The sequence below is a fragment of the Diachasma alloeum genome, unplaced genomic scaffold (assembly GCF_001412515.2).
Source record: "Diachasma alloeum isolate Michigan unplaced genomic scaffold, Dall2.0 Dall_scaffold_00210, whole genome shotgun sequence".
Classification (NCBI taxonomy): domain Eukaryota; kingdom Metazoa; phylum Arthropoda; class Insecta; order Hymenoptera; family Braconidae; genus Diachasma; species Diachasma alloeum.
In genome coordinates, this window is record NW_021680375.1 from 2,119,550 (window position 1) to 2,147,029 (window position 27,480).

The 27,480-nt window shown below is 36.9% G+C and overlaps 2 protein-coding genes across 2 annotated transcripts in view; one reads left to right on the plus strand and one right to left on the minus strand.

Annotated features, from left to right (window-relative positions):
* Positions 1–26: 26 nt before the first annotated feature.
* LOC107036587 (eukaryotic translation initiation factor) lies at positions 27–11,774 on the minus strand. Its single transcript, XM_015254636.1, has 4 exons — positions 11,634–11,774; positions 8,342–8,557; positions 4,830–5,324; positions 27–1,585 (listed from the first exon to the last, which is right to left on the minus strand). Exons 2-4 carry the CDS (start codon positions 8,549–8,551, stop codon positions 230–232), a joined length of 2,061 nt encoding a protein of 686 aa, XP_015110122.1. The 5' UTR covers positions 8,552–8,557; positions 11,634–11,774; the 3' UTR covers positions 27–229.
* Positions 11,775–25,147: 13,373 nt separating this feature from the next.
* Positions 25,148–27,480, plus strand: part of LOC107036606 — a 13,226-nt gene continuing 10,893 nt past the window's right edge. The window contains exon 1 of the mRNA XM_015254666.2: positions 25,148–25,216. Coding sequence (XP_015110152.1) covers positions 25,157–25,216 — 60 coding nt within the window. The 5' untranslated portion in view covers positions 25,148–25,156. The remainder of the gene's footprint in view (positions 25,217–27,480) is intronic.

The following is a 27,480-nucleotide window of genomic DNA, read 5'->3' on the forward strand; positions in this document are numbered from 1 at the left end:
AAATTCCAAAGAGTAACAAAATTTAATTTATTTACTGGTATCAACTTACATTATTTTCCATAAAAAAATGATAGCACTTAGTAATAATAAAAAGAAACTAATGACGACAAATGTCGAAGAGAAATAATGAATGTGTTTTGAACATGTTCCACATTGAGAAAAAAAAATATAAAAAAACGGAAGAAATAAACTTTGAGTTTAACTTATGAACTTGAAAAAGTGTCATTTCTTATGAAATCTCGATTTCCTCCACTGGCTTGTTCTCACCCTCTTCCTCTTTCTTCTCTTTCTTCTCCTCCACATTGCCTTCAATACCCACAAAGTCACCGACGTTCACTCCCTCCTTGCTCATCCACGTTTCCAGCTCTCCCTTCATCTTCCTCTCCAGCCCCTCAATCAGATCCCTCGCAAAGTTCCTCCTCATCTCCTGGTCCTTCAGTTCCTCCAGCATGTCCAGAACTTTCTTAGGACCCAGCTCCCCCTCCCATTCTCTAACCAACTTCCCCAGGAACACAGCCAAGCACTTCCAGACATCAGGAATCTGCATGAATATCTCCTCAAAATGACTGAAAAACAGCTTCAACTCCCTCAACACAATCTCCAGGAACACCTGCTCTCCCCCAACCCACTCAACAATTTTATTCCCCAGATCCTTCCTGAAGATTTCAAAGTACTCATTCCTGAGTTGAACCCTCTCAATAGCCGAGTTAAGAAGTTCCCTGGTGAAATTTGTGGACTCAAACAGATTGAACTGAGGCTGAATCTCCTTGTAGAAGGCCTCCACGAAGTTCTCCTTGTCTTGACCTCCACAGTAGAAGTCCAGAACCTTTGAGAAGCTGAAGATTTCCACCAGATGATCCTCTTCAGCCTCATCCCTCCTCCACTTCCACCCCCTCGACCTCACATCGATGAGTTCCTCGATCATGAATTTAATTCGAGTGCTTAATCCACTCTGCAGGGACATCTCTGACAGTTTCTCGTAGTAAGTCGATTGATCATCGTCTCTGAATTCGAAGTTCTTGCCAGAGATTTTTAACAGTTTGCAGAGGTACTCCAGGTGAGTCTCATTTGAGTTCAGCAGCAGATGCTGAATGATCTTGTGGAGGAAGTAGTTGGAGAGTAGATCCTCGTTGTAGAGCTCTCCAATGAACAGAATGTTCCCCAAGAATTCTTTGGGGTTTTCCTCATTCATCTGCCTGAGTTCTTCCTGCAAGAGCTTCTTCGATGATTCGTCGGTAGTTCCCTCCAGCTCCTCGAGCTTCTTCGCTTTGAGGATGTCCAGAGACTTATGCTTATCGAACTCTGATTCACATCTGGAGATGATCAGTGAACGGAGGTGGAGGATTTTCGGCTGAACCAGGACAAACTGCTTGCAGAGGAGGGCGTAGGTCCTCGAGTACATGGGCTCGTCGATAGCCTTCTCGAAGAATTGGCTTATGATGCCGTTCTCGTCGTCCTCACTCTCGATGTTCAGCCCCTTCATTTGTTCCAGGAGATTTTGGAAGTTCGAGGGGGTCACTTTGTTCAGGATGCTTCTGATCTTCTTGGAGAGGGAGGGATGCTTTAGCTCGTCCTCTGAGGACTCCTGAAGCAATTGAAGGAAAAAAGTGAGTAGGGGAGTTGCATGAATTTTTTTCAATTTTCTAATCTCAAGTTTGGGACCTGAATAATTCAGTAGCGAAGTGGTCAAACAATTTAAGTCGACTTAGCTCTTAGTTGAGTTTTCGAGGAATATCTCTAAATCTAAGGGAGATGGTGAAATTTTCGTGTATATCTGTTTGAAATTGATGCTAAAAATTTAGGCGGGTTGGGGAACAGTGATTTGGAGAAGATGTGAAAATTAAGAACACGCGATTTACTAAGAATCCACTGGTGATGTACTTTATTTGTGGTGTAAACCACGCGTCTAGAAATTTTATAAGGGTACACTGTTCGTTGAATTGTCTCAATTTAAATTCGATAATTGTCTCTACACTGCATCTGATAATTCTCTTGATAATTCACTTGATTATAGTCTCAAAATGATTGATAATTGACTCGAAATTAATAGATGATTGACTCGAATAGAGACGCTGCTAGGAGCGTTAACTTATTATCTCACGGTGATGTACTCGATAGAGCGATTGCGACAATACTGACTGTACAGAGATTGAGACGATACGATACTGAACTTGATGGGTGATTTACTTCGTGACTTGACCGTGAACCCGAAGGGTCCCGAGGTCGTTCGAGAATTTTCGTTGACCCCGGTGCCATTAGATAGGAAACTAGTGCTGTTTTTTAAACATATCTTTTTTGAAACTCAATGTGCTCTACCGAACAGGTCATAACAGAAATTTTGCTATCTGCCTTAGATTGCAAGATATTCATTGAAAACTCACGAATAGTCAAAATCGACTTGAACCATTTGACCACTTCGCTACTGAATTCATTTTTCATTCACAAACGTTCGAACCCTATAATCTCTGTCGAAATATTGCTCATTAATTATTAACGGATACGTCGGTGACATTTAAAAGTCTTCACTGGGCCTTGGGACCCATTGAACAGTTTCTGATATATGACGAAATATGGGAATAACTATCGAAAATCGCGGACCCAATCGGTTTTGTCCCGCATAAGAACGAAAAACTTCATTTTTTTCCTATTTTTACCTTCAAAATGCTCCTTGCACTGTAGTTTTCATACGATTTTAGGTTTTTTTAATGTTCATGAATAAATGAATTTTGAATTTCATAAATTTTCTTTTGAATCCCCCTTTCCGCTTCAACCTGCTATTTTTTTTGTTCATAAAAATTAGATTACGTATGATTGGTGTTCAATTACTAAAAATAAAGAATTTTTAATTCCTCTCTACAGACGTGAAAAATTTAAATTTCACCGTCGTATCCCCTTCAGGGGAGACTACTATGAATTTTGAAATTCGCGGGCTATTGGAATTCGATTTTTCATACATTAAAGATCGATTAGATGTATCCAAAAATGAATAATTAGTGCAAAAAAATTAATTATTTATTGATTGTTTGTCTCGCAGAAGTTTAAAATGTTAAAAATAGTCCAGCGCCTCTAATTTTTGAGCTACAGAGGTTTCTTTTTTTTTCAAAATATTTTCTAAATATGTGTACAATAACAATTACGAATTAGTTTTTTAAAATTCAACACCTACACAGCTAATTTCGTTATATTTTTACTTTCGAATGAAAGTATTGTTTTAATGAAAAATTGCACCATTCATGTAAAATGGCCCAAAAAATGTTTCTCAAAGAATAGTGTATTCCTTTTCATCCCCACCATATGGACTAATGCAAAATGACCGTCACAGTTGACCCTAGTCTAGTCACCAAACGCACCCCTGTGACTTTGGTTACCTCCGCGGGGATTCCCCGCAGTGTTATTTAGGCTTGTGTTGCTGAATTCATTCTACACCACACTGCCCGGGCGCGTTTAGCGAGTTTCCGCCAATGCCGCGTCATGGGCAATTTCATTTAAGGCTCGGGTGTACTATCTTCCGAATGTTATTTGCATTTTTTTATCTTCCGTAATCCATAATTGTCAATTGAGTGGTACATCATGTAGAAATTCCCAAAAATTATGCTAGAATAATAAAAAAATAGAAAAAATTCTGAACTTTTTCAAAGAGCGTTTTTAATTGAGATTCAGAATGAGTTGAAAAAAGTGGAAATTACAAATATCTGATTCGCTGTGGCAAATTATCTATTAGCTGTCATTTTCCATGGTGGATAACAAAACACTAACTCCTCATGGGAAGTGACAGCTAGGTATCTCAATTTTCAAAACAGTGGTATGTAGTCATCTGCCATTTTTATGTGATAAGTGTGATTAAAAAATTCTCCAAATTATTACAACTCTTTTCAAAGAGCCTTTGCCGTAATAAATGTCTCTGTGCAGTGTGGGAAAAAAATTACGAAATCAGTGTTCCCCCCGCATGATATTAAGTGACAGGCCGCCATTTGTCATCGTAAATTAGATACATTTTTCAATTTCCTGTTATTTAACTTATTCTGAATATAAATTAAAAATGCTCTTTGAAAAAATTAAGAATTTCTTCTACTTTTTTTTGATTATTCATTCATAATTTTTCAAAACTTCTGCATGATGCAGGACTCAATTGACAATTTCAGGTGACGAAAGAAAAAAAAAAACATCGAGATAACGTTCGAAAGATAGTACATCCGGCCTTAAATTGATAGTTAATTGAATAATTAAAAGTTGAAGAGTAATGATGACTAATTAATGGCTTCAAAATTTAACGGTAATTGTGATTTATGAATCTGGCGATCCCTATCTAGAATTATAGTTTCTCAAAACAAGATCTATGCGCGCGCTCTCGCGCGCGCTGATCTATTCATTTGTTGAAATGAAGAAATGGAATTCATTAAATTTCATTTTCTCATGAATACCTTATAAATATTGATAATGAATCAAAGAGAATTCGACTAATGATTGAAGTGAATAGCGAAGTAGAGAAAAGAATCTATAAAGAATTTTTCATTTTCAACTAATTATCTTCAATTTTTTTAAATAATCGGTTTCCATAAAAGGACAGAATTTATTAATTTCACCGAAAAAAAAATTTATCTCTGAAGAATTTGAAATTATGTCACTGAAGAATTTGAAAATGCCGCGTGTTTTTTTTGTGAATAACTTCGTGTCAAATATTGACCAATCAGAATTAAGGATTAGCAGTCAGGCGGTTTTGAGATATTTCGATATAAAACAACTTCACATTTCTTTCATCTTTAGTAAATAGGATCAGGAGCTCAGACCTGGAAATTAGAATTTTTCTTTCGCTGTGAATGAAAACTCACATTGAGAATTTTCGTTGGAACATTCTCCTCAGCTGTGATGTTCTTATCATTCTGCTCAGCTTTTCCATCAGCTTTCTCTTGCTCCCTCTTCTGGGGTCTCCTTGACTTGCTATCTCCCCTAGGCGGTTTAGAAGGGCCCTGAATGTTCTGAGTAGATTCTGGTGGGGAGCTGGAGGGTTGAGAAGAGGAGACAGAAGGGATTGGTTGGTCATTGTTGACGGGGTGAGAGTCCTGACCATTCCTGCGAACGTTTTGGGATCTTCCTTGTGGCCTGGAATTACCATTCTGGGGTCGAGAGTGACCGTTCATCAGTGGAGTGGGACCTGCAGCTCCTGAAGACCTCTGAGAGTAGTTTTGCTGCTCCATTTGGCTCTGCAGAGAGTGGAAACGAGACTTGAGCATGAAGTAACTCTTCTTGTAGAAACGGCGTTTCTCCTCGTCCTCTGGGTTCTCGTCCAGGGCCTTCAGCAGATCAGCAATCATTTCCTTCTTAAACTAAAACAAGGAAAGGAGATTCTTTTGGTGAAATGGTAAAGAAAAATGTGTTGAGGAATAAGGATATCCAAGTATCTTTTACAGTTTGGTACAAACCACACTATAGATTTAACAATTTTCTAAAATTTGGAAAAAAATCATGAATATTGAACGTCATTAAAATTATGTTTTGCAGAGAATTAGGATTTTTATTTAAACATTCGTTGTTTATCAATAAATAATTAAAATTATTGCTTCCGAATGGAAGTTTTGTAGTCATTCGAAGAAAATTTCAAATTGGTGTATTAGTTTTTTAGATATCGAGAAAAAACGAAATGTAAACAAGTTGTTATATCTCAGGAACTACTGGACCGATCGGACTGAATCAGCGCGCCAAAGTTGAACTCAATAATAATACAATGGGCCAAAATTTCAGATTTTTATCTACAAATTTTACGGTATTCATGTTGAACTAGCGAACTAGATTAGCTCATACTATTCTCTTCTATTTTCTTAACATTTTCGTCGTAACAATTAAATTAATTAAATTTATTTTTATTATATATATATTTCCTTAACTCATATGTTGCAACATTGAACGAAGAGGAATTATGTTGAAGATCAATAAAAAGTATTTTTTCTTTGATCAAACCAAACACACAACATAAAAGTCATTCGAAACCTCATTCATATAATATAAAAATTTCTCCATGCATTCCTGAAAATTTGTTTAATCTATTTTGTTTCGAATAATGATAGAATACCCATAAGTTCGATTCATTTTCTTGTCTATTGATAGAATGAATAGAATTACATGAATGCCAATGAATTGCAAAAACCACGAATTGGAGAGTGAAAATTTTCAAAAAGGGATGATCGGCTAGAAAATGGAGAAAATTTGTTTTCTTCATTCCTTTGGTTCATTTTTCGGTGGAGAATTGGAATCACTGTTGTTTCTTCGAATATGGGCGGGATATGAATATTTTGGAATCTTATGATCTAATTTTAACGAGAAGAAATTTTTAAAAAATGCAAAAAACGTACGTGGGATGAAATTTTAAAAAAAATTTCAATGTCTTCGGAAATTTAAAAAATCGATATAATTTTTCGAATAATAGAAGCACACCCATAAATTTGATTTCTATCCTTATATTTTGATAGAATAAATAGAATAAATGACAGAAATTGAAAATTGTAAACTAAAAATTTTATCCAATTATTATTATTCTTTCTCCTCAACTACTCCCAGCCATAACGGTCATCACAGCGGTTTTAATCATAACAAAAGTATAATTCTTTCTGTGCCACTTATACTCTTATACCCCTTTTATACTTTTATTTGTTATCCTGTTGTTATGATTCTTTCTTATTTGTTAATTCATTAAAACCGCTGTGATGACCGTTATTGCTGGGAGTAGTTGAGGGTTTAAGGTCGTTGGCGGGGACATATTAACATTAATAAATTCTGAAACCAGAGGATTATTGGAAATCATTTGGTAAACAATGGGACACCAATACCATAGGCCATTCATTAAATTCGAATATACGTAATTAATAAATTTTTATATATTTTCTTTTTTGGACTCTCCACTAACTACGTCCTCGTCGTGAGTCCTGGGTTACGCCAAGAGTTGGTGAGGATTGAATTCTTCACCAGGAAACTGTTGGTTCCTTTAAGAACTTGGTTACCTCATTTGAACCAAAAGAATTTCAATTACCATATAAAATTAATTTATTGTCGTAAGAAGGTACGTCGGAGTTAAAGAAAGAATACCTTATACCCATTAAATTTAATTTAATAATAAACCAGATGGATATAATAAGAAAGGACCACAGCAACACTCCACTCAAGAACCCACAACTTACACGGTTTTGCTTCAAAGGAGTGCATAGTACCTTTGAAGATATTCGAATACTAATGTTATCCCAATCATTCCCAAACCATTATAAAGATAAATTTGAATACTAGACGTGAAATAAATTAACTGACCCGGCTGGCGATGTTATACCGTTGAGGAGAAAGAAGAATTGAACGCGGTTGACTTGTCATTAGGAAGAATTATTATTATGTAATTTTCTACAAGTTTATCACCAAAAACCCAAGTTGTCGGATACATACACACAGACATGACCCTAAAAACACCATTTCTTCACGTTTCATAATACTAGATCTGTGCTTATCTTTTTGTTGTGAAAATGAAGAAATCGAATTTATTAAACTTCATATACTCATAGATGTTTTATAAATATTGATAATGACTTAAAGAGAATTAAGAGAATGGAGAGTGAAGCATCAATGAATAATTTTTAATCTTCGATTAATTCTTTTTTTTTTACTTTTTAAAATAATCTGATTAAAATCTGTAATTGTTGAAAAATCAGGGGAGGGTTATGAATTGATTTCCTAGAAAACTGAAAAAATTTCTTGAATTCTTCGGAAAATTTCAGTTTTCCAGATAACCGTAGATCACAGATTTTTCTCGAATTATTTGGGAAACCGAAAAATTTTCGTGAATTTTGTAGAGTTTAGAATTAATATATGAAAATCTGAGAAGCAAGAATTGATCATTTTGGCGTGTGATAAATATGAAAAAATTAAAATTTGGGAAGTGAAGAATAATTTGTGAGTTAAAAAAATTTAGAAATACTATGTTCTTTTTTCTCATGATCAACAATTAGGCAATTTAGACGTTTTGATGTAAAGATCAACTTCACACATGAAAAAATGAAAAATATGACGCAGAACAAATTTTTGGCATTTGAAGAATTTGAAAATACATGGAACTTTTTTCTGCGCCTACTTCACGTGACTCATTGACTAACCAGAATTGAGGATTAGCGGTCAGGCAGTTTCGAGATATTTCGATATAAAATAACTTCACGTTTCTTTCCTCTTTAGTAAATAGGATTCTAGACCATTTGCAATCGAAATTAGAAAATGGAAAAATCGGTCAAAAACAAGATTTCCATTCGGAAGGAAAAAAAATTCTAAAGAAAATTCATCATTTCCGGAGAAAAAAAAATTACTGAATACTTACAGCATTCATATATGAAACAAACCACTGCGGTGGTTCATTGATGATTGGCTCATGCTGGGGTGGCATGGGTGATGGAGGATCAGAATTTCCGTCCATCCTCGTGTTCGAGGGTGATTCACGACGCATCCTAGGAGGTTTCCTGCTTCTGGGAGCTGGAGCCTCACGTTTCCCGAATCGGGGCCCTGCTCTTCCTCTTTGCACTGACGACATGGCTTACTATGGGAAATTAAGATCAAATGACTGCATCATTTTATCAATTACTAACAACAAAAAATCCATTACTAGAATTTTGATAAAAGGAAAAAACACTGGGTTTTGTACCTTCAAAATTTTGCTTTTGATGAGACTCTTCATGTGATTTTCTTATCATTAAAAAGGCGTAAAAGTTTTGTTTCAGTTTTTTTTTCAATTTTATTATGCTCATTACGTCAATTTTTTCGTTTTTTGGTTTTGGCAATATTTGGGGTTCTAGCAAAAGTAATTTTTTTTTCTAGTTTTCAGTAAGTATTTTTGACGAGAATTTTCTGTTCTTTCGATTGAGCGTTGCCCCAAATGACTCGTTCCATCGGAAATACGTTAAAATTGCTTTAAAAAATTGAAAAACGATTCAAAACAAATGATTATTATGGTGGAAAAGTGATTATTTATGAATTGTTTATAGAGAACGCTCGTAATTTTCAAAAATTGCAATTCTTAAATTATTTTGTCAATCTTCCTCCAAAAAAAACTTTCTAATTTTTTCTAGATTTTTAAAATGCTTACTAACGGTTCAATATCGAGATTCAAAGGCAAACCTAGAAAGTTTAAGTAATAAAATCATTGTAAAATTTCCAGAAACTTAGGGCCAAATGGGGCTCAAATGAAAGCTCTGATGTTCCACTACAAAAGTAGAACAGCACTTCCCTGGAGAAAAAATAGCCAAAGTACTTGGGTATCCTTAAATGTCAATAATTATCAGAATTGTTCATTATTTTTCTATACTGCTTCTTACGATTTCTCGTCTGGAAATTGGTATTGCATACTTCCCAAACTCGAAAACTTGAAAATCACTACAAAAAAATCTTGTCCCGGGCTGCTGCGATGGGGTTTTTTACTCGTGTGGTTGGCCAGTCCTCGTCTTCGGCTCGGACGCCAACGCCACACGAGTAGAAAACCCCATCGCAACAGCCCGGAAAAATACAATTTCCGGAGATTTTTCAGTTTGATGAATGGAATAAATATTTCCCCTAGATTTCCAGAATGGAAATGGCTATTTCGCTCAGTCTAGGCTCATTCACTGAGGGGATGAATTGCACTTTTTATTGAAAAAACAAATTATTCCATTTCATCAACGATTCAGTAAGTCTTGAACATTTGAAAAAAAAATCAAGAGTGTCCATTTCATCCGATTCTTTCCTATTAATAATTTATAAAGATGCACAGAATTTTTTTTTTTAATATTCGCTATTTATAAATCAATAATTGAATTGTTTTAATTTTAGTAAAATTCTGAAGATGAATAAATTTGTTATGATTCTGAACAAATCCTTTTATGGTAAAAAATTCATTATTTATGAATTATTTATAGAAAAGAAATAATTCATAGTTAATTATTGAAAGTTGTAATATTGAAAAATTGCAATTTCAAAATTATTACATCCATTTTCCTCCAAACCGTTTTCTAACGGTTCAATATCAAGATTCAAATACAAGCCTGCAAAGTTTAATTGATAAAATCATTGTAAAATGTCCGGAAACTGGGTCAAATGCGGTTCAAACGAAAGATCTGATGTGTGACTACAAAAGTAGAAAAGCATTTCACTGGAGAAAAAATACCCAAAGTATTTGGATATCCTTGAATGCCAATATTTATCAGAATTTGTGATTATTTTCCTGAACATTTTTCAGTTCAGTGAAAGGAATAATTAATTCCCCTAGATTTCCGGAATGAAAATGTGTACTGAGATCAGTCTAGGCTCATTCACTAAGGGGATGAATTGCACTTTTCATTGAAAAAACAAATTATTCTATTTCATCAACGATCCAACAAGGCTTGAACATTAAAAAAAAGTCAAAAGTGCCTTTTTACCCCACTCTCCAGTATTGATAATTTATGACGATCTAGTTTCCCGTCCGTTCCCATGGAATACGATCGCGAAACTTGATAATTCACCAATCAATTGATTAAAGAAACAATTTCATGAAATTAATAAATCATTTAGTGGAGACTGGAAAATGGACACTTTAGACTTTTTTAAATCATTTATAACTCAGAAACAAATTTATCAATTGAGCTCAGTTTAGGCTCGTCACAAAGGGAAAGAACTGCTCTTTGTTTTGAAAAAAAAAATTATTAAATTCCATCAACAATTCAATCCCTCATTAACATTTTTAAAAAAGTCAAAAGTGTCCGTTTAACCCCCCCCCCCCGTTCAGGGATTTTTCACCAATCAATCGATAACCGCAGTCAAAAATAATAACAATCGTGATGGTAATTCTCGAGATGCCTGAAGCCCCAAATTGCCCATGGAAATGAATGCGAAGATAAAAGATAAATTTTATCGATTCATTTCCTACCGAAGCATGAAAATTATCAAAACAAAATTTTTCACTGCGACATTGACAACAAGACTACACGAACAAAAGGGCGACCGATGAAGCCTGCTTGTTGTGTCTTGTCGCGAGGCATGCAGATGTAAACACATCGAAGGCCTCGAGGGACAAAAACAAAAGGGGATCGAAATGTAAACAAACGACAAACCACATTTCAATAGATAAAAATAATCCATGAAAACTTTCAAAATGGAAAATTATGCCTTTGGAAAATGCCAAATTCAATCTCCGTCATCACTACTTTATTATTAGACCCTTATTATTCTTCTTTCACGAATATCACAAAATAAAATAAAAATTCCATTCGGAATAAGCAAAAAATCCCCAATGTTTCATCACTTTCCTAGATTTAATTCACTTACACCTCCAAAAATTCACTTTCTTCACAAAAAAAAAACAAAAAACCGAAATATTTTGGAAATTATTCAATGAAGATTTGCTAAAATTCAGTATCAAATTAAAAAATAAGAAACGAATGGCGACAATATCCCAAAAGTTTTTAATTTTTTTTTTCGGGCGGCTTTGATTGACAATAATAACAAAAAACGAAAGATGTTGAATGAAGATTTGCTAGAATTCAGTGTCAAATTAAAAAATAAGAAACGAATGGCGACAATTTCCCGAAAGTTTTTAATTCCTTTTTTCCGGCGGCTTTGGTCGACGCAATAATAATTAATAATTAATTATTATCAAAACTTACTCCGATGTTTCCTCAGACGTTAAAAATCCACGACCAGCGTTGAAAAGTGAGGAAAATCACGGGGCAATCCGATGGTGAAGACAAAGGATTATCCGCGATGTCCAGAAGTGCACAAACAGTCATACGATCCTCTGACGCCGGGTTTTGAACTGATTATGGGGAGATGAGGAGGACTCGCGTTACCTTCGGCCTATTTCGTGAAAAGCCGAAGACGGTCGATCAGTTCAACGCATGCGCGCGCAGCGCCGAAGGCCGCGGGACAATTCAAATTTCTTGGTCTTCTTTCGTTGATTCAAGTTACAGACAATGAAAGACAAGTGATAAAAGTGTACAGGGGAGGGTATGGCAATATGGACACTAGATTTCAATAATGAGTTGAACTGAATTAAATCTACTGTTCCAGCTTCATTTGACGGTTGTAAAAAACAAACACATTGTCATAAGATTGCGTCGTAGGAGTTGTAAGGTAAAGCAGAAACGGGGTAAATTGACGCTTCGATTTCTGTCTCAATTGTTGCTTTCGAATGGACGAATTGAAATCATTCAAATTCAAGTTTTAGATTTTCTGTGTTATATCGATTCATTACGATCGAAAAAGTTCGAAAATGCAATTTTTTACCGTGTCCGTACGTATATCAGTAGCGAAGTGGTCAAACGATTTAAGTCAATTTAATCTTTAGTTGAGTTTTCCAGAATTTTTTCAGAATTTAAGGGAGATAGCGAAATTTTCATAATAACTTTTTTGTAGAGCGAATTGAGTGCTACTAAAAAGGTTATGAGGAAAATTTTGCCATCTCCTTTAGATTGCGAGATATTCATTGAAAACTGGCCAATAGCCGAAATCGACTTAGGCCGTTTGACCACTTCGCTATTGATATGTGTATTCATGTATGTGTGTGGTAAAGTTGTTCTTCAATTGTTCGCCAATGAATGGATGGAATTGAATCTTTTTTTCAAATATAGGTATTGTTGAGCCCGATCGATCGCCATTAATTAAAATATAATTCATCGATTAGTTTTAAAATTTTTTGGATTTTATCGGGAATCGGTTGTCTCACGATTACTAAAAAACATTTTCTGTTTGGATGTCCCTTCGACCAAGTTTGAAGGTGAAGGCTATAGCAATAATCGTTATTTTGATTTATTCGAAAATTTTCCAAAATTTTGTATTTTTTGAAAATCAGAATTCCGGGGATATCTTTGAATATCATGCTTCCAATGAATTCAATCATAGCTTAAAATGTTTGCTTTAATGCCATTAAGGCACGGGTATCTTTCGAACATTATCTCGATTTTTTTCCATCTTTCGTCATCTGAAATTGTCAATTAAGTTCTGCATCATGCAGAAGTTTTGAAAAATTATGAATGAATAATCAAAAAAAAAGTAGAAAAAATTCTTAATTTTTTCAAAGAGCATTTTTAATTTATATTCAGAATAAGTTGAATAACAAGAAATTGAAAAATGTATCTGATTTACGGTGACAAATGGCGACCTGACACCCAATATCATGCATGGGGAAGACTGATTTCGTAAATCTTTTCCACCCACACTGCAAAGAGACATTTATTACGGAAAGGACTCTTTGAAAAAAGTTGTAATATTTTTGAGAATTTTTTAATCACACTTTAATCCTATTCTAAAAATCACATAAAAATGGCAGATGACTACATACCACTGTTTTGAAAATTGAGATACCTGTTTTGTTATCCACCATGGAAAATGACAGCTAATAGATAATTTGCCACAGCGAATCAGATATTTGTAATTTCCACTTTTTTCAGCTCATTCTGAATCTCAATTAAAAACGCTCTTTGAAAAAGTTCAGAATATTTTTTTTATTTTTTTTAACATTCTATCATAACTTTTGGGAATTTCTACATGATGTACCACTCAATTGACAATTTTGGATTACGAAAGATAAAAAAAATCCAGATAACATTCGAAAGATAGTACACCCGGGCCTTAAGTCGAAGTTAAAAGATGACTACAATAGCGATATTGGTTGATTTGATTTTTATGATGATTGTTGATAATGGAATATGGGTGCAAGTGAATAAATAAATGTGGCAAAACAATGAGATATTTTATTAAAATCTCTTTATTTGCATGAGGAAGGCACGTCTGCAAAATTCTGATAATCTCATTTAAATAAGTTGGAAAATTACCACAGGTAAATGTAGTAAATTTACAACACGAATGGAATAGAATTGCTCATCTTATGTAGTAATTTTACAATATTCGTGTATGCGAGTATTCCTTTTTTTTCCTAGAAAATTCTCATATGATAACTGTAAAAAAAGTGTTGTAATTTTACCACACTATGTGTGAATAAAACTTCCAACATTTTTGTTAGAATTTCGGGTCAATTTTTTTTAACAGTATACTAGAGGACCGCTGTCCTGAGACTAAAAGCAATAGCCAAATGACAACTCTCACTGGGAAAACGAAAAGCAAAAATAATAAAGTTTTACGACTTAAGAGGACACAGTTCATCTTCAAATTTCAGCATGTGTTTAGGATTAAACCGCTCTCCAATGCAGACCACAACGGATCGTAAATTAGTCCTTTTCTATAACTGTTTTCCCAGCATGTCATAAATCTTTGTCGAGTAGTTTTTGTACAACAATAAAAGAGCTGTCCTCGAATATTCTAACAGTTAAAAATTTTGAATTTTTCATGAATTTCCCTGAAATTAAGCTCTCTGATGGTTTCGTCAAATCTGATGTTTGAAATTCATTCAAGCATGTGTAAATAAAATTTTTTTATTTATATTTTATCGAAGGGCTAGGGGGGAAGAGAGAACTGTCAAAATAGACAATCTGTTGTATAGAAGAAAGGGATAATAAAAATAATGATGCTGATAACATTTAACTAAGTTGAAAATCTGACATTTCTCTTTTATTTTTTGCGTTCTTTTTTTATAGAAATATATAATTTCTATAAAATCCTTGTATCCTTGTATAGCCACGAAATCCACTGTTCCCCCTAGTCACCCCAGCAACAATGGCGGCACCCCTGGTACACGCGTCGCCTTGGGTGGTAACAATCTCTGTCGTCCTGCACGTTCCATAGTATTTGTTAAAGATGGAGATTTTTGTTTATAACTCCATAAAGAAAACGCGGAGTCCGCGACACTTGCATCCTATATTTTTGTTTCAGAACTTTAGTAAACGAGTGTACATATTTTTTTACAGAACTATATATTTTTTTTAATTACAGTAAGAAATAAATTTCTCTTTTCTTACAGCAAGATCAATGCGCGCCCTCTCGCACGCGCTGATCTATTCATTTGTTGAAATGAAGAAATGGAATTCATTAAATTTCATTTTCTCATGAATACCTCATAAATATTGATAATGAATCAAAGATAATTCGACTAATGATTGAAGTGAATAGCGAAGTAGAGTAAAAGAATCTATATAAAGAATTTTTCATTTTCAATTAATTATCTTCAATTTTTTCAAATAATCGATCTCCATAAAAGGACAGAATTTATTAATTTCACCGATAATATATATACATGTGAATTATATATATATATATATATATANTATATATATATATATATATATATATATATATATATATATATACATATATATATACATGACGTGACAAAAAAATTTTATCTCTAAAGAATTTGAAATTATGTCACTGAAGAATTTGAAAATGACGCGTATTTTTTTTGTGAATAACTTCGTGTCACATATTGATCAATGAGAATTAAAGATTAGTGGTTAGCAGTTTCGAGATATTTCGATATAAAACAACTTCACGTTTCTTTCATCTTTAGTAAATAGGATTACTGTAAACGAAAGATTACAATACATAAAAAAATATATATAGACATCATATTACATAACTTGATAAGCGGAATAGAGGCTTTAAAAATCGTAAGTGGACTCCCTGAATTCTCTTGAAATTTCTACCTACCCCTTGCATTCCCTGGAATTTTCTAGAAACTCCCTGCATTCCCTTGAATAAATATATGTTTAATTTTACGATTTACATTATAGCTGAAAGATTCTTAAATTAGACGATACTGTAAAAAAATTTTTTTTCAACCAACTGGGGTCAGATTTATATAAAACTTGACGACAAAGTGTGATTTTGAAAAAACTGATGTGCTTATTGATTAAATACACGGAGGAATATTCAGTGCCAATTACGGAACAATTCACATAATCCGCAATGGGGAATCGTTTTCCGGAAATTTTTATAGAAATGGATGAGAAGAAACTGAAACGTTCAGTGAATTTTCAGGTTCGTCACTGGACAAAGTGCGAAATTGTTACGTAATTTTTCCCGAAGAAGTAAAATCTTACAGAAACTTCCCGACTTATTATACCTTCAAAATCAAAAATTCTTGAACGTTCAACAATTTTTATGAAGCTGGTGAGTTATTTCTACGTTCCGTTCCGTAAAATTTCTCAATCGTCGGGGAAAAATTACGAAACGACTTGTTGTCCCCACAGCGGTGAGTCATCAGACGGGTGGTTAATTTTTACGGAACAAATCGCAGAATTTAGGTGGCGATTCGTATAAGTTAAGTTCCGACTCACACTTTTTATTGAATTTTACTTCACTCGCGGATTACGTTTCGAAACGTAATTTTTACGTTTTTTTTCTGGTGATGTTTATTGAATTTTTCTCTCCGTGTAGAATTTTTAAGTGAGTATCGCAATGATTATCTAACTAGAATCTATTGTGATTCATTCATGAATTTTAATAATATTGTAATGGCAAATGTACTACTTAATGTCCTCAGGGGGTTACCATGTCCCAGGACTTGATAAGCACATGCATTTCATTCATTCCCTTGAGTTTTCTAGAAAACTAGATCTGCGCGCGCGCGCTTATCTTTTTGTTGTGAAAATGAAGAAATCGAATTTATTAAACTTCATATACTCATAGATGTTTTATAAATATTGATAATGACTTAAAGAGAATTAAGAGAATGAAGAGTGAAGCATCAATGAATAATTTTTAATCTTCGATTAATTCTTTTTTTTTTACTTTTTAAAATAATCTGATTAAAATCGGTAATTGTTGAAAAATCAGGGGAGGGTGATGAATTGATTTCCTAGAGAACTGAAAAAATTTCTTGAATTCTTCGGAAAATTTCAGTTTTCCAGATAACCGTAGATGACAGATTTTTTTCGAATTATTTGGGAAACCGAAGAATTTTCGTGAATTTTGTAGAGTTTAGAATTTATGCATGAAAATATGAAAAGCAAGAATTGATCATTTTGGCGTGTGATAAATATGAAAAAAATTGAAATTTGGGAAGTAAAGAATAATTGGCGAGTTAAAAAAATTTAGAAATACTATGTTTTTTTTTCTCATGGTTAACAATTAGGCAATTTAGATATGTTTTGATATAAAGATCAACTTCACACATGAAAAAATGAAAAATATTACGCAGAAAAAATTTTTGGCATTTGAAGAATTTGAAAATATCGGGATTTTTTTTCAGCGACTTCTTCACGTGACTCATTGACCAATCAGAATTGAGGATTAGCGGCCAGGGCTGAAATTCTGCGCGTTTCGGGTACCCTAAAAACCTTAAATTTCAACGAATCAGAGCTACGCATCTAGAATTCCTGCATTATCAATCGGGAAGCATGGCTCTGATTGGTTGAAATTTAAAGTTTTTAGGGTACTCTAAACGCACAGAATTCTAGCCCAGGCAGTTTCGAGATATTTCGATATAAAACAACTTCACGTTTCTTTCATCTTTAGTACATAGGAACTACTTGAAATCTCTCGAAGTTTCTAGAATTTTCTAGAAATTAGATAGATGACGCTGCACTCACGGGCCATTTCCCAAAATGATCCCCCATTATGAATCCATAGACGTACACACAGAAAAACATAAACGTACATTACGTTTTAATAAATGTAATTTATACTTAACGTCAATATGATGTCTGGTGGCTTTTTTTCCGTCATAAAAATCGGAATTTAGGCTTTAAAAAAGCGTATTCTACGGTCAAAATAAAAACGTAAATTACGCCTAAACAAAGCGTATTTTATGTTTATTAAAAAATAATTTACGTTTAGCAAAACGGAAATTATGCCTAAGCAATGCGTCTTTTACATTTATCAAAACGTTAATTACGTTTATCAAAAATACGAAAAAATCATCGTAATTTACGACGATTTTGAGCGTAATTTACGCTTGCGTTGGCGTTTTCATAAACGTAATTTACGTTTATAATCGTCGTAATTTACGATAATTATAATCGTCGTAATTACGACGATTATAAATCGTAATTTACGATTTCGTAATCGAAAATTACGCTCATAATCGTCGCGAATTACGTGTATGTAACCGTAATGTACGGCGACTTCAAGCGTAATTTACGATTTGGTGGTCGTAAAATACGTTTATGTAATCGTAATTTACGGCGATTTTGAGCGTAATTTACACTTAAACTTCAAGCGGAAAAGACGGCTTAAACGTAATTTACGTTTAGGTTTTTTGTTTGTATCCACGTCCAGAATCCGGGCTTGTCATTTGAGGCATAAATATCGGGATTGAAACGAGGAGGGTACGCCCGCACGAGGAAGCGGAGTTCGGTCAGTTCCCCCAGCAACGCGAACGAGAGTAGTTCACGACACTCCATACAAATATTTCATTAAATTTCATCATCCAATTTTTTCATTTTTGTACAACTAATTGTTTAACGAATTTTACAATATACGAAAGATTATTCTAAATTGGGAGAATTTTCTAGTACCTGGCACTAAAAATACTACAAAAAATGTAGGGAGGTGGCGCGGCGATCAACGAGGCAACACGCGCTCGCAAGTCATGCGAAATAAAACTAATATAAATTACACGTATATTATAAATAAAAGGTTGTAGAGTAGGCGAAATAAAGCACTAAAATCAAGGAATAACGGGAACAATAATTCAAGAGAGTTCTTTCATCCCGAGACACGTTAAGTCCCAACAAACCGAACACGTGGCAACGGAGGTTAGGAACATGAGTGAGCACGAGGGAAACACGTCCGATGAGGATTATGAGGAGATAGAGGCCGAAGCTGAAGTACACGTGGAGGCTACAGGAGATGTCAAGAGGGGCAGAGGACGTCCGAAAGGTTCCAAAAACAAGAAGAAATTGGAACCTAAGCAGAAACAACGAAATTCACTAGCGAATTTTGTGATCATTAACGACGGGAGGAACGAAGGGGGGAGGTCAAGAGTGGTGCATTCTCCAGTAATAAAGACGAGAGAGCAGCAGAGACAATACGAGGAAAAACCCCAGGAGGCAGAAGAGACAAATGAGGTGAATGTGAACGATCAGGAACTGCTAGACTTGCTGCTGGAGAATGGTGTAAATGATTCGAGAGATCAAGAGGACAACACCCAGGGCTCAATGAGGGAAGGGCATATATCACCCGGAGGAGAGCACAGCAAGCAGACCCATGACGCGCCACATGAGAGTACGCCACTAGTTGAGCTCGATGGCCTGCCTCCAGCGCCCTGGGACTTCTTAGATACGCCCTTAAGTAGTCAAGGGCAGAGGACACCAAGTAAAGTTAACTGTGGGACGACCAACAAACGCACACCCCCACCAATAATAACAACGGAAGACAGGACGCCGAATACAATGGACCTCAAATCCCAACTGATAGCCATGGAGAGTAGGCTCGTGGAGAGAATCGGAAGGAGTATGAGAGACCAAATCGACAAGATGAAGGATGAAATGCTTCGAGACCAAAGAGGGAAGGTGGATGTTCTGGAATACTGGAGGTTAGAGAAAGAACTGAAAAATACACGGGAGGATTTCATTAAGCGAGCAGAAATTTGGGCGGAGGAGAAACGGATGATAACAGAGGAACTCTGGGAGGAAAAAGCTCGCAGCACCAGACTCCTCAACAAATTGGAGGAGATGAACAAGTTGAGAAAAACTACTGAACACCCACACCGCCCCCAAGACATCAACGGCAACGACATCAACACAAAAAGATACACACAGGGAACAGCAACAAGGGAGCGATGGGCGCAGACAAAAAACCCCCAGAAAAATCGACACCCACAGAAACCCCCACAGAAATCCACACCCAGGAGCAACCCCAGACCAGAACAATATGGTGATAGGTATGCAGAACAGGCCCAGCACCCACCAGCCTGGGGAAATGGACAGAGACCGAAAGACTCAAACCCACCCTACCAACACCCAACATGGGCACCGTTCCACAACGCTCAGAAAGGAAACCCCAACCCTAATAGCACCAGCCCTAATTACGCAAGCAAAACATTCCAATGGAGCCCGAGACGTCCAACTGCGTTGACAGCCACTCAAGTACAGCAGGAAATGGTAGACCGCAGCAACAGAAGGTGCAACCTAATCTTGAAGTGCCCGGAGATCTCTGGAAATGAGGGTGAAAGAGAGATAGAGGATCTATTCCGTGAGGCAACAGGAGTGGATACATACGTCAGAAGGGTGCAATACACAGGGGTGGGTGAGCTCATAGCCACAGTAGGCTCATTGAGAGATAAATTAAGAATATTGAGGAGAAAGGAGGACCTGGTGGAAAGAGGTATAGGTCTTGAGGAGGACCCAACATGGAGAGAGTACGAAATACAGAACTGGCTGAAGGCCGAGGCTGCTCGAGCAAAGAGTGAAGGTTGTACCATTGAGGAAAGGTACCAGAGACTCATTGTAAATGGAGAGTGGTGGAAATGGAATGAAGGAGAGGGGAAGATGGAGAGCTACAGACCACGAGACCCACGAGAGATCGCCAAAAGACAACAGGAGCAAGCAGAGCGGAGGAATCAGCCATTTCGCGGGTAGTATCCATTGGAAGGCGGTAACGTGGAACATCTCAGGTATAAGACACGTGCAATCCTCCATAGGCTTTCTCAGAGACTTTGACATAATAATATTACAAGAAACCTGGGTAGAAGCAAAAAATGAAGTTAGGGAATTAAGTAAACTAGATAATAGCTATATTTGGAAGCTTAAACCAGCAGATAGAAAGCATTCAAGAGGGAGGGGAATGGGAGGTAGTCTGATTGGTGTCAAGAAACATTTAGGTAAAAACCTTAAAATTATGGAGTGGGAACACGGATTATTAGTAAAAGGGTTGAGCTCTTTTGAAGGAACACCGGTGAGGTTAGTTTCTATTTACAACGACACTAAAGTCAATAAAATCAGTACAATGCTAGAGAATCTGAGGAAGNGGAACACCGGTGAGGTTAGTTTCTATTTACAACGACACTAAAGTCAATAATCAGTACAATGCTAGAGAATCTGAGGAAACTTGTGGAAGAGGGCATCCACTTAGGTGAGGGGGTAGTATTAGCAGGGGATTGGAATGCACATATAGCTGAAAAACAGAGTGTGCAAATAGACCCAGAAGGAGGGGATCAAGAGGGTGGGATTAACTGGCTGAGGTGTTCAGAGGATAAGGTAGAGAATAGAGATGGGACCAGAATGCTGGAATTTTGCGAAAAATATGGACTAGTCATACTAAATGGGGCCGTAAATGGGGACAGGGAGGGAAAGACAACGTATGTAGAGAGTGAACGAGCCTCGGTGCTGGACATGGTGGCGGTTAAAGAGGATATAAACCCAATGTTAGTAGATGAGTTGAAAGTAATAGTAAGAGTAGAATCAGATCACCTGCCAGTCGCTTTCCAGTTGAGATTTCGGGGAAAAACGCAAGAGGAGGGAAACACTAGGGTAGGGTCAGAGGAAACAAAGAAGCCAGAGGCCCCAAAGCTTCATTGGGAGGGGGATAAATGCGAGAAATATAAAGAGAAGATGATAAAGAAATTCAGAGAGAAGACGGATGAGATAAGCAATGAACGGTATTCCCAGGGAAAAGATCCACCGGGCGGGGGGCGGGGGCCAGAACTAAATAGGAGATGGCGGAAGCTTGCAGAGAGTATATGGTCTGCAGCAAAGGATCTGGAAATGATCTCTAAACCACGTAGAGGACAACCTTTTGGCACGGGCCTAGATAAAAAATGTAAAATACAAAAAAGAAGAGTCTTTGTGGCACTGAAAGTGCACCACAGGAACAGAGCAAATATAAGAAAGAGGATAGCATGGAAAACTGAGAGAAAGAACTACAAGATGTTGATGAAGCAAACAGCGCTGGAGAAGATGGAGAGAAAATGGCAGAAGGTGGAGGAGAGCAAGACGATGTCACAATACTGGGACAGCATCAACAAGTTCAGGCCTAGGAAGACAGTTATCAGAGGGGAGATAACTGATGACAAATGGGTCACACACTTCCAGAGCCTCCTAGGAGAGAGAACAGATAATGACAAAGATGGAACAGCAGAGATGGAGCAGTGGAGAGAGGAAGAGCTACATAACGAAGAAGATGCTGAAGAAAATGACACAAGTGAGAGGGAGGAACGAACAAATGAACTGAATAAGCGGATAACGGAAATAGAGTTTCGTAGAGCAGTGAGAAGTCTGAAAAATGGCAAAGCTCCTGGGGAGGATGGCATCCCAGCAGCGTTTTACAAAAACTTACCAGCCGAGTGGAGACAAGAAATGTTCCAAATATTTAGGGGGATATGGGAAGAAGGACTATTGATTGAGGGATGGGAGCTAGCGCAGATCTTTCCTATATTCAAGGCTGGCGAGATAGATGAAGCTAAAAATTATAGGGGAATCTCCCTACTAAACACCGGATACAAAATAATGACAAAGATCATGGCGACAAGACTCACGAAGTGGGCAGAAGAAAATTCCTGCTTGAGAGAGAGCCAGGCGGGTTTCAGAGGCCAACACAGCACAAGGGATCACATATATACACTGAATACCTTGATAGGAAAGAGACTGAAACAAAAAGGAGGGAAACTATATGTGGCATATGTGGATTTCCGGGCAGCTTTCGATTTAGTGGACAGGGGCATGCTATTGGGAAAGCTATGGGAACTAGGGGTTAGAGGTAGAATGCACAGGATGCTCAGATGTATCTACGGAAAAACTATGAACACGGTAATTACAGAAGGGGGCACGACACAGGAGTTCGAATCATTTGGGGGAGTGAGACAGGGATGTCCGCTGAGTCCAGTTCTATTCTGCCTCTTTATTGATGACATAGACGACGAATTGATTGAGAGGAACGAAGGAGGCACTGTGGTAGGAAACCAGAAGATTTTCATACTTAAATTCANATTCCTGCTTGAGAGAGAGCCAGGCGGGTTTCAGAGGCCAACACAGCACAAGGGATCACATATATACACTGAATACCTTGATAGGAAAGAGACTGAAACAAAAAGGAGGGAAACTATATGTGGCATATGTGGATTTCCGGGCAGCTTTCGATTTAGTGGACAGGGGCATGCTATTGGGAAAGCTATGGGAACTAGGGGTTAGAGGTAGAATGCACAGGATGCTCAGATGTATCTACGGAAAAACTATGAACACGGTAATTACAGAAGGGGGCACGACACAGGAGTTCGAATCATTTGGGGGAGTGAGACAGGGATGTCCGCTGAGTCCAGTTCTATTCTGCCTCTTTATTGATGACATAGATGACGAATTGATTGAGAGGAACGAAGGAGGCACTGTGGTAGGAAACCAGAAGATTTTCATACTTAAATTCGCAGATGATATTGCCTTGGTATCGGAGACACCGGAGGGTCTCACGTGCATGCTGAAGACGCTGGAAAAATTCGTGCTGGATAACAAATTGGAAATCAATGTTAAAAAAACAAAGATTATGGTATTTAGGGGAGGGGGCAGATTGAAAAAAGAGGATAACTGGGTGTTGAATGGGGAGAAAGTGGAAGTTGTCAATGAGTTCAGGTACCTCGGTTTTTGGTTCAACTCTAGGGGCACTTTTGGCAACCATTTAAAAAAACTGGCAGCAAAGGCACAGAGAGCAATAAATGCAGCATGGGGTATAATGAAGAGGTCGCGACTGGGAGGGTTGAAACGGAGATTATATCTGTTGGATACTCTAGCGAAATCAGGATGTATCTATGGGGTAGAAGTGTGGGGGTGGACAAGGAGTGAAATCATAGAGAGAATGCAGGGAAGATACGTAAAAATGGTGATGGGAATCTCCAGGAATACTCCGGACTACATATGGAAGTCTGAAGCAGACCGAAGAAGCCTGGAGGTAGAGACAAGGAGGAGGACACATAGATACATCACAGACATACTGAGAATGTCGGAGGATAGGTGGCCCAGAATATGTCTTAGGGAGGAGGTCAGAGGCATACTAAATGGCAACCCAACAAAACTGGGAATAGCCATCAAGGAAGCTCTGGAAGAAGTACAGGGATCTGAACTACTGAAACGGATATGGGACGAGGAGGAAATCCCAAGGTTGGAAAAGCTCATGGATGAAATGATAGACGAGAAACGCAGACTGGACTGTGAAAGAGACGCAGAAAAAATAAAGAAGTCCTCATACTGGGAGGAGTATAAGTGGCTGGGAGTACCCTCCAGTAATGGATGGAATTATTGGGAAAGCAGGAAAATACAGAACTGGGAAAAAGAGCAGTGGGCCAGGATGAGATGTGGAAATCTTGGGAAATCTGGGAACAAGGGGTACAAAGACCTCAAGTGCAGGATATGTAGGACTGAAGAGGAGTCTTTTGAGCACGTGTGGGTATGTGAAAAAGCAAGGGAGAAAATTGATGCAGGCTGCGTGAAAGAAATGGAGATCTGGAGAGGGGGACTGACGGGTGATCGTTTATTAGAGAAGCTCAGGGAAACTCTGGAGGGGAGACTGAAGACAAATTTATGCAAATTTGCGAAAGAATTTGAAAAACTGGCCAATAGTGTACCAGCACCAGAGCAGGGGGATTAGTCATAAGTTTACAGTAGAATAAGGTAATCATTATTGTGAAAATGTGATAGAAAAAATGTGACATATACCAAAAAGATGTATACTATATTAAGGAACATTTAGTAGTGGTTACAAATAGAGTATGCAGAGTACTTGGAGTGGAAGGATGAAATTATAACAAGAAGAGAGATGAAAGAATGGGTAGACTATGAGAGATGAAAGGGTAAAAGAAAAAATAAACATGTAACCGGTGGGAATGTAAAAGGCCTCGTTGAGCTATACATTTGAAGAAATAAAAATCTAATCTAATCTACAAAAAATGTATTTATAAATGAAATAAAGTGAATAGAAATAAAAATATAAATAAAATATCGAATGAATAAATTCAACCGATAAAATTAGATTGTTGACACAATTTTTAAGTTTTTATTTTACGAGTTAATATGCGAGCCCCTGAGTGTCAGTGACATTCGAGGTCCCAAGCCAGATCTCTTGTTTTTATTCTGAGAAGAGAGTGTGGAATGCCTGTTTGGGCGAATGAATGTGAAACTCAAACGCGAGCGATAAACAATCATTTAGTTCGTCGAATCAACTATCATGCAGTACCCAATCCTTCATAAATTGTCATTTTATAAGAAGAAAGAGTTTTTATTATCAATTTCCTGGTGATTTCACGTGGTTTCGTGAAGTGGGGACTGTTCTCGTCAGCAATAGTGCGAGAATAGCATTTATTTATAAGTCCACGATGGCTCTCCACTGCTCCTGCCAGCGGTATGTGCTGCTGGGATGTTTCGTTGCACTTGGGGTGAGTTTAGGAATTTTTTTATTTAATTCTTCGGTGACGACAGCAGGTGAGAATTATTCTTTTCGTCTTTATACCCGGTCTTTATCGGGCCGTTTGTTTGGTCGAGAGCGCCGAAGTGAACCAATGGGAATTTAGCGGATAACGAACCATCTTTGAATTATGAGAGTAAATTTCAGTTGGATTCAATGGAATTTTCAATTTTCTTACAGATTTTACTTCTCTGATTTTTTTTCCAATTATGGAGTGTTTTCATATTTTATTGTTTATTCATTAACAAATGATTATTTTAGATATTTTAGTGAACTTTGTGATGAAATGGAATTGACAAATTACAAACATTTTCATTTCGAAGATTTGTTCAGTTTAGAACTTCACGAGTTTTTCCTCATTCGGTATTTTCTCACTGACTATTTTTCAGGGAGAAAGTGTTTAGCTAGGAAATGTACAGGGAAAAACAAAAATTGCTACTAAGTAATTTTAAGAGTATATTTCAGGACGAGTGCCATGGGGTTTTTTACTCGCGTGGAGTTCGCCTCGCCTTCGTCTCGGAAGGGGCATCCACGCGAGTAAAAAAACCCATGGCACTAGTCGTGAACGATATTTTTCTGTAGTGATTTTCACTTTTACGAGTTTGGGGAAGGGCTAATACCAATCCCCAGACGAGGAAAAATGAAGAGCAGTACGGAAAAAAATTTTCTAGCCCATATGATTGCAACCATAAATTCGCCAGATGTTTTTTTCGGCCTAATGACGAAATATACTATTTTGTCATTCCGCTGTAAGGCAGTGGAAAACAGATCACCGTTCCCCACGTGTAAGATTGCCTTCCGAGCCGAAGGCAAGGATGGCAAGCACGTGGTGGAGGGTGATATGTTTTCCATGGCGAGGTGTGTACATTAATTTTCGTATCGAGGGACCTGCAAAACGCCAATTTGGTGGCGGGGTTGAAAATGGGAAAATGGGGTTTTCCGGGTCCCGCGACACGAAATAGTACATTACGTAACTAGTNACTTATCATATAAAATAGTATACGCAACACGTGCGGACAGCAGGCGGTCCACCTCAACTCCATCATATGTCGCACAACGGCTTCGCAGTCTTGTGGCGTTGNTTTGCGCCAGGAATATTTTCTGAACGGACGGAGCTAGAGAAAAAAAGTTGTAACAAAAGATATTGGTAATTTTATGACTCATCTTTTGAGTTATTTAGTTATTTAATAGACATTTCGGTCTATTCANAAAAGTTGAAACAAAAGATATTGGTAATTTCATGACTCATCTTTTCAGTTATTAGACATTTTGGTCTATCCCTAGTAGTTAACGAGATAATCACAGTTTAATGATCAACGCAATGCGAATTTGTCCCGTCATCGCCCATAAAACGTTGAATATCTCGAAAATTACTTGGAATAATTGAAAAAGTCAAAAAAATGATCTGATGTATTTTTTTGTAATGAACATCTTTTGTTTCAACCATTTTTTTCTCCGTCCAACCATTTTTCTTAAAAAGACTCCGAAGCGCGGTGCCGCCANTGAAGAACTCACCGTCAGTTTGCATTGAGACTCCTGAGGGTGAAGATCGTGTTTTCCGAGAGCTTATTTTTTCGCGTGATTTTCTGGCTAGATTGTACATTGTTAGCGAACAAATAGCAGAGTAACGAGTTGAACGAATTTCACAGAGAGAGTTATTTGTTGAACGAATGAAGCTAGAGAAAAAAAGTTGAAACAAAAGATATTGGTAATTTCATGACTCATCTTTTCAGTTATTAGACATTTTGGTCTATCCCTAGTAGTTAACGAGATAATCACAGTTTAATGATCAACGCAATGCGAATTTGTCCCGTCATCGCCCATAAAACGTTGAATATCTCGAAAATTACTTGGAATAATTGAAAAAGTCAAAAAAATGATCTGATGTATTTTTTTGTAATGAACATCTTTTGTTTTAACCATTTTTGTCTCCGTCCAACCATTTTTTTAAAAAAAGACTCCGGAACGCGTTCCCGCCGCGCAATAGTGCCAGCGCGCCGCTCGCTAGACTTGCATCCGCGATATCTCTGCAACCATGACAGCTATGAGAAAATGTTATAAGACAAAATATGTCCACTTTTTGATAAGGAACATTTTTTGTTTGAAATATTTTCCCCTACAGTGTCCAGTCCCCAGTCAGTTTTAAACAATTACATTGTTATAAACAAAGAGACTGCCCACGATTTCGCACAAACGATCATCATATTCGCAATCAGCGACCTCGAAAACATAGAA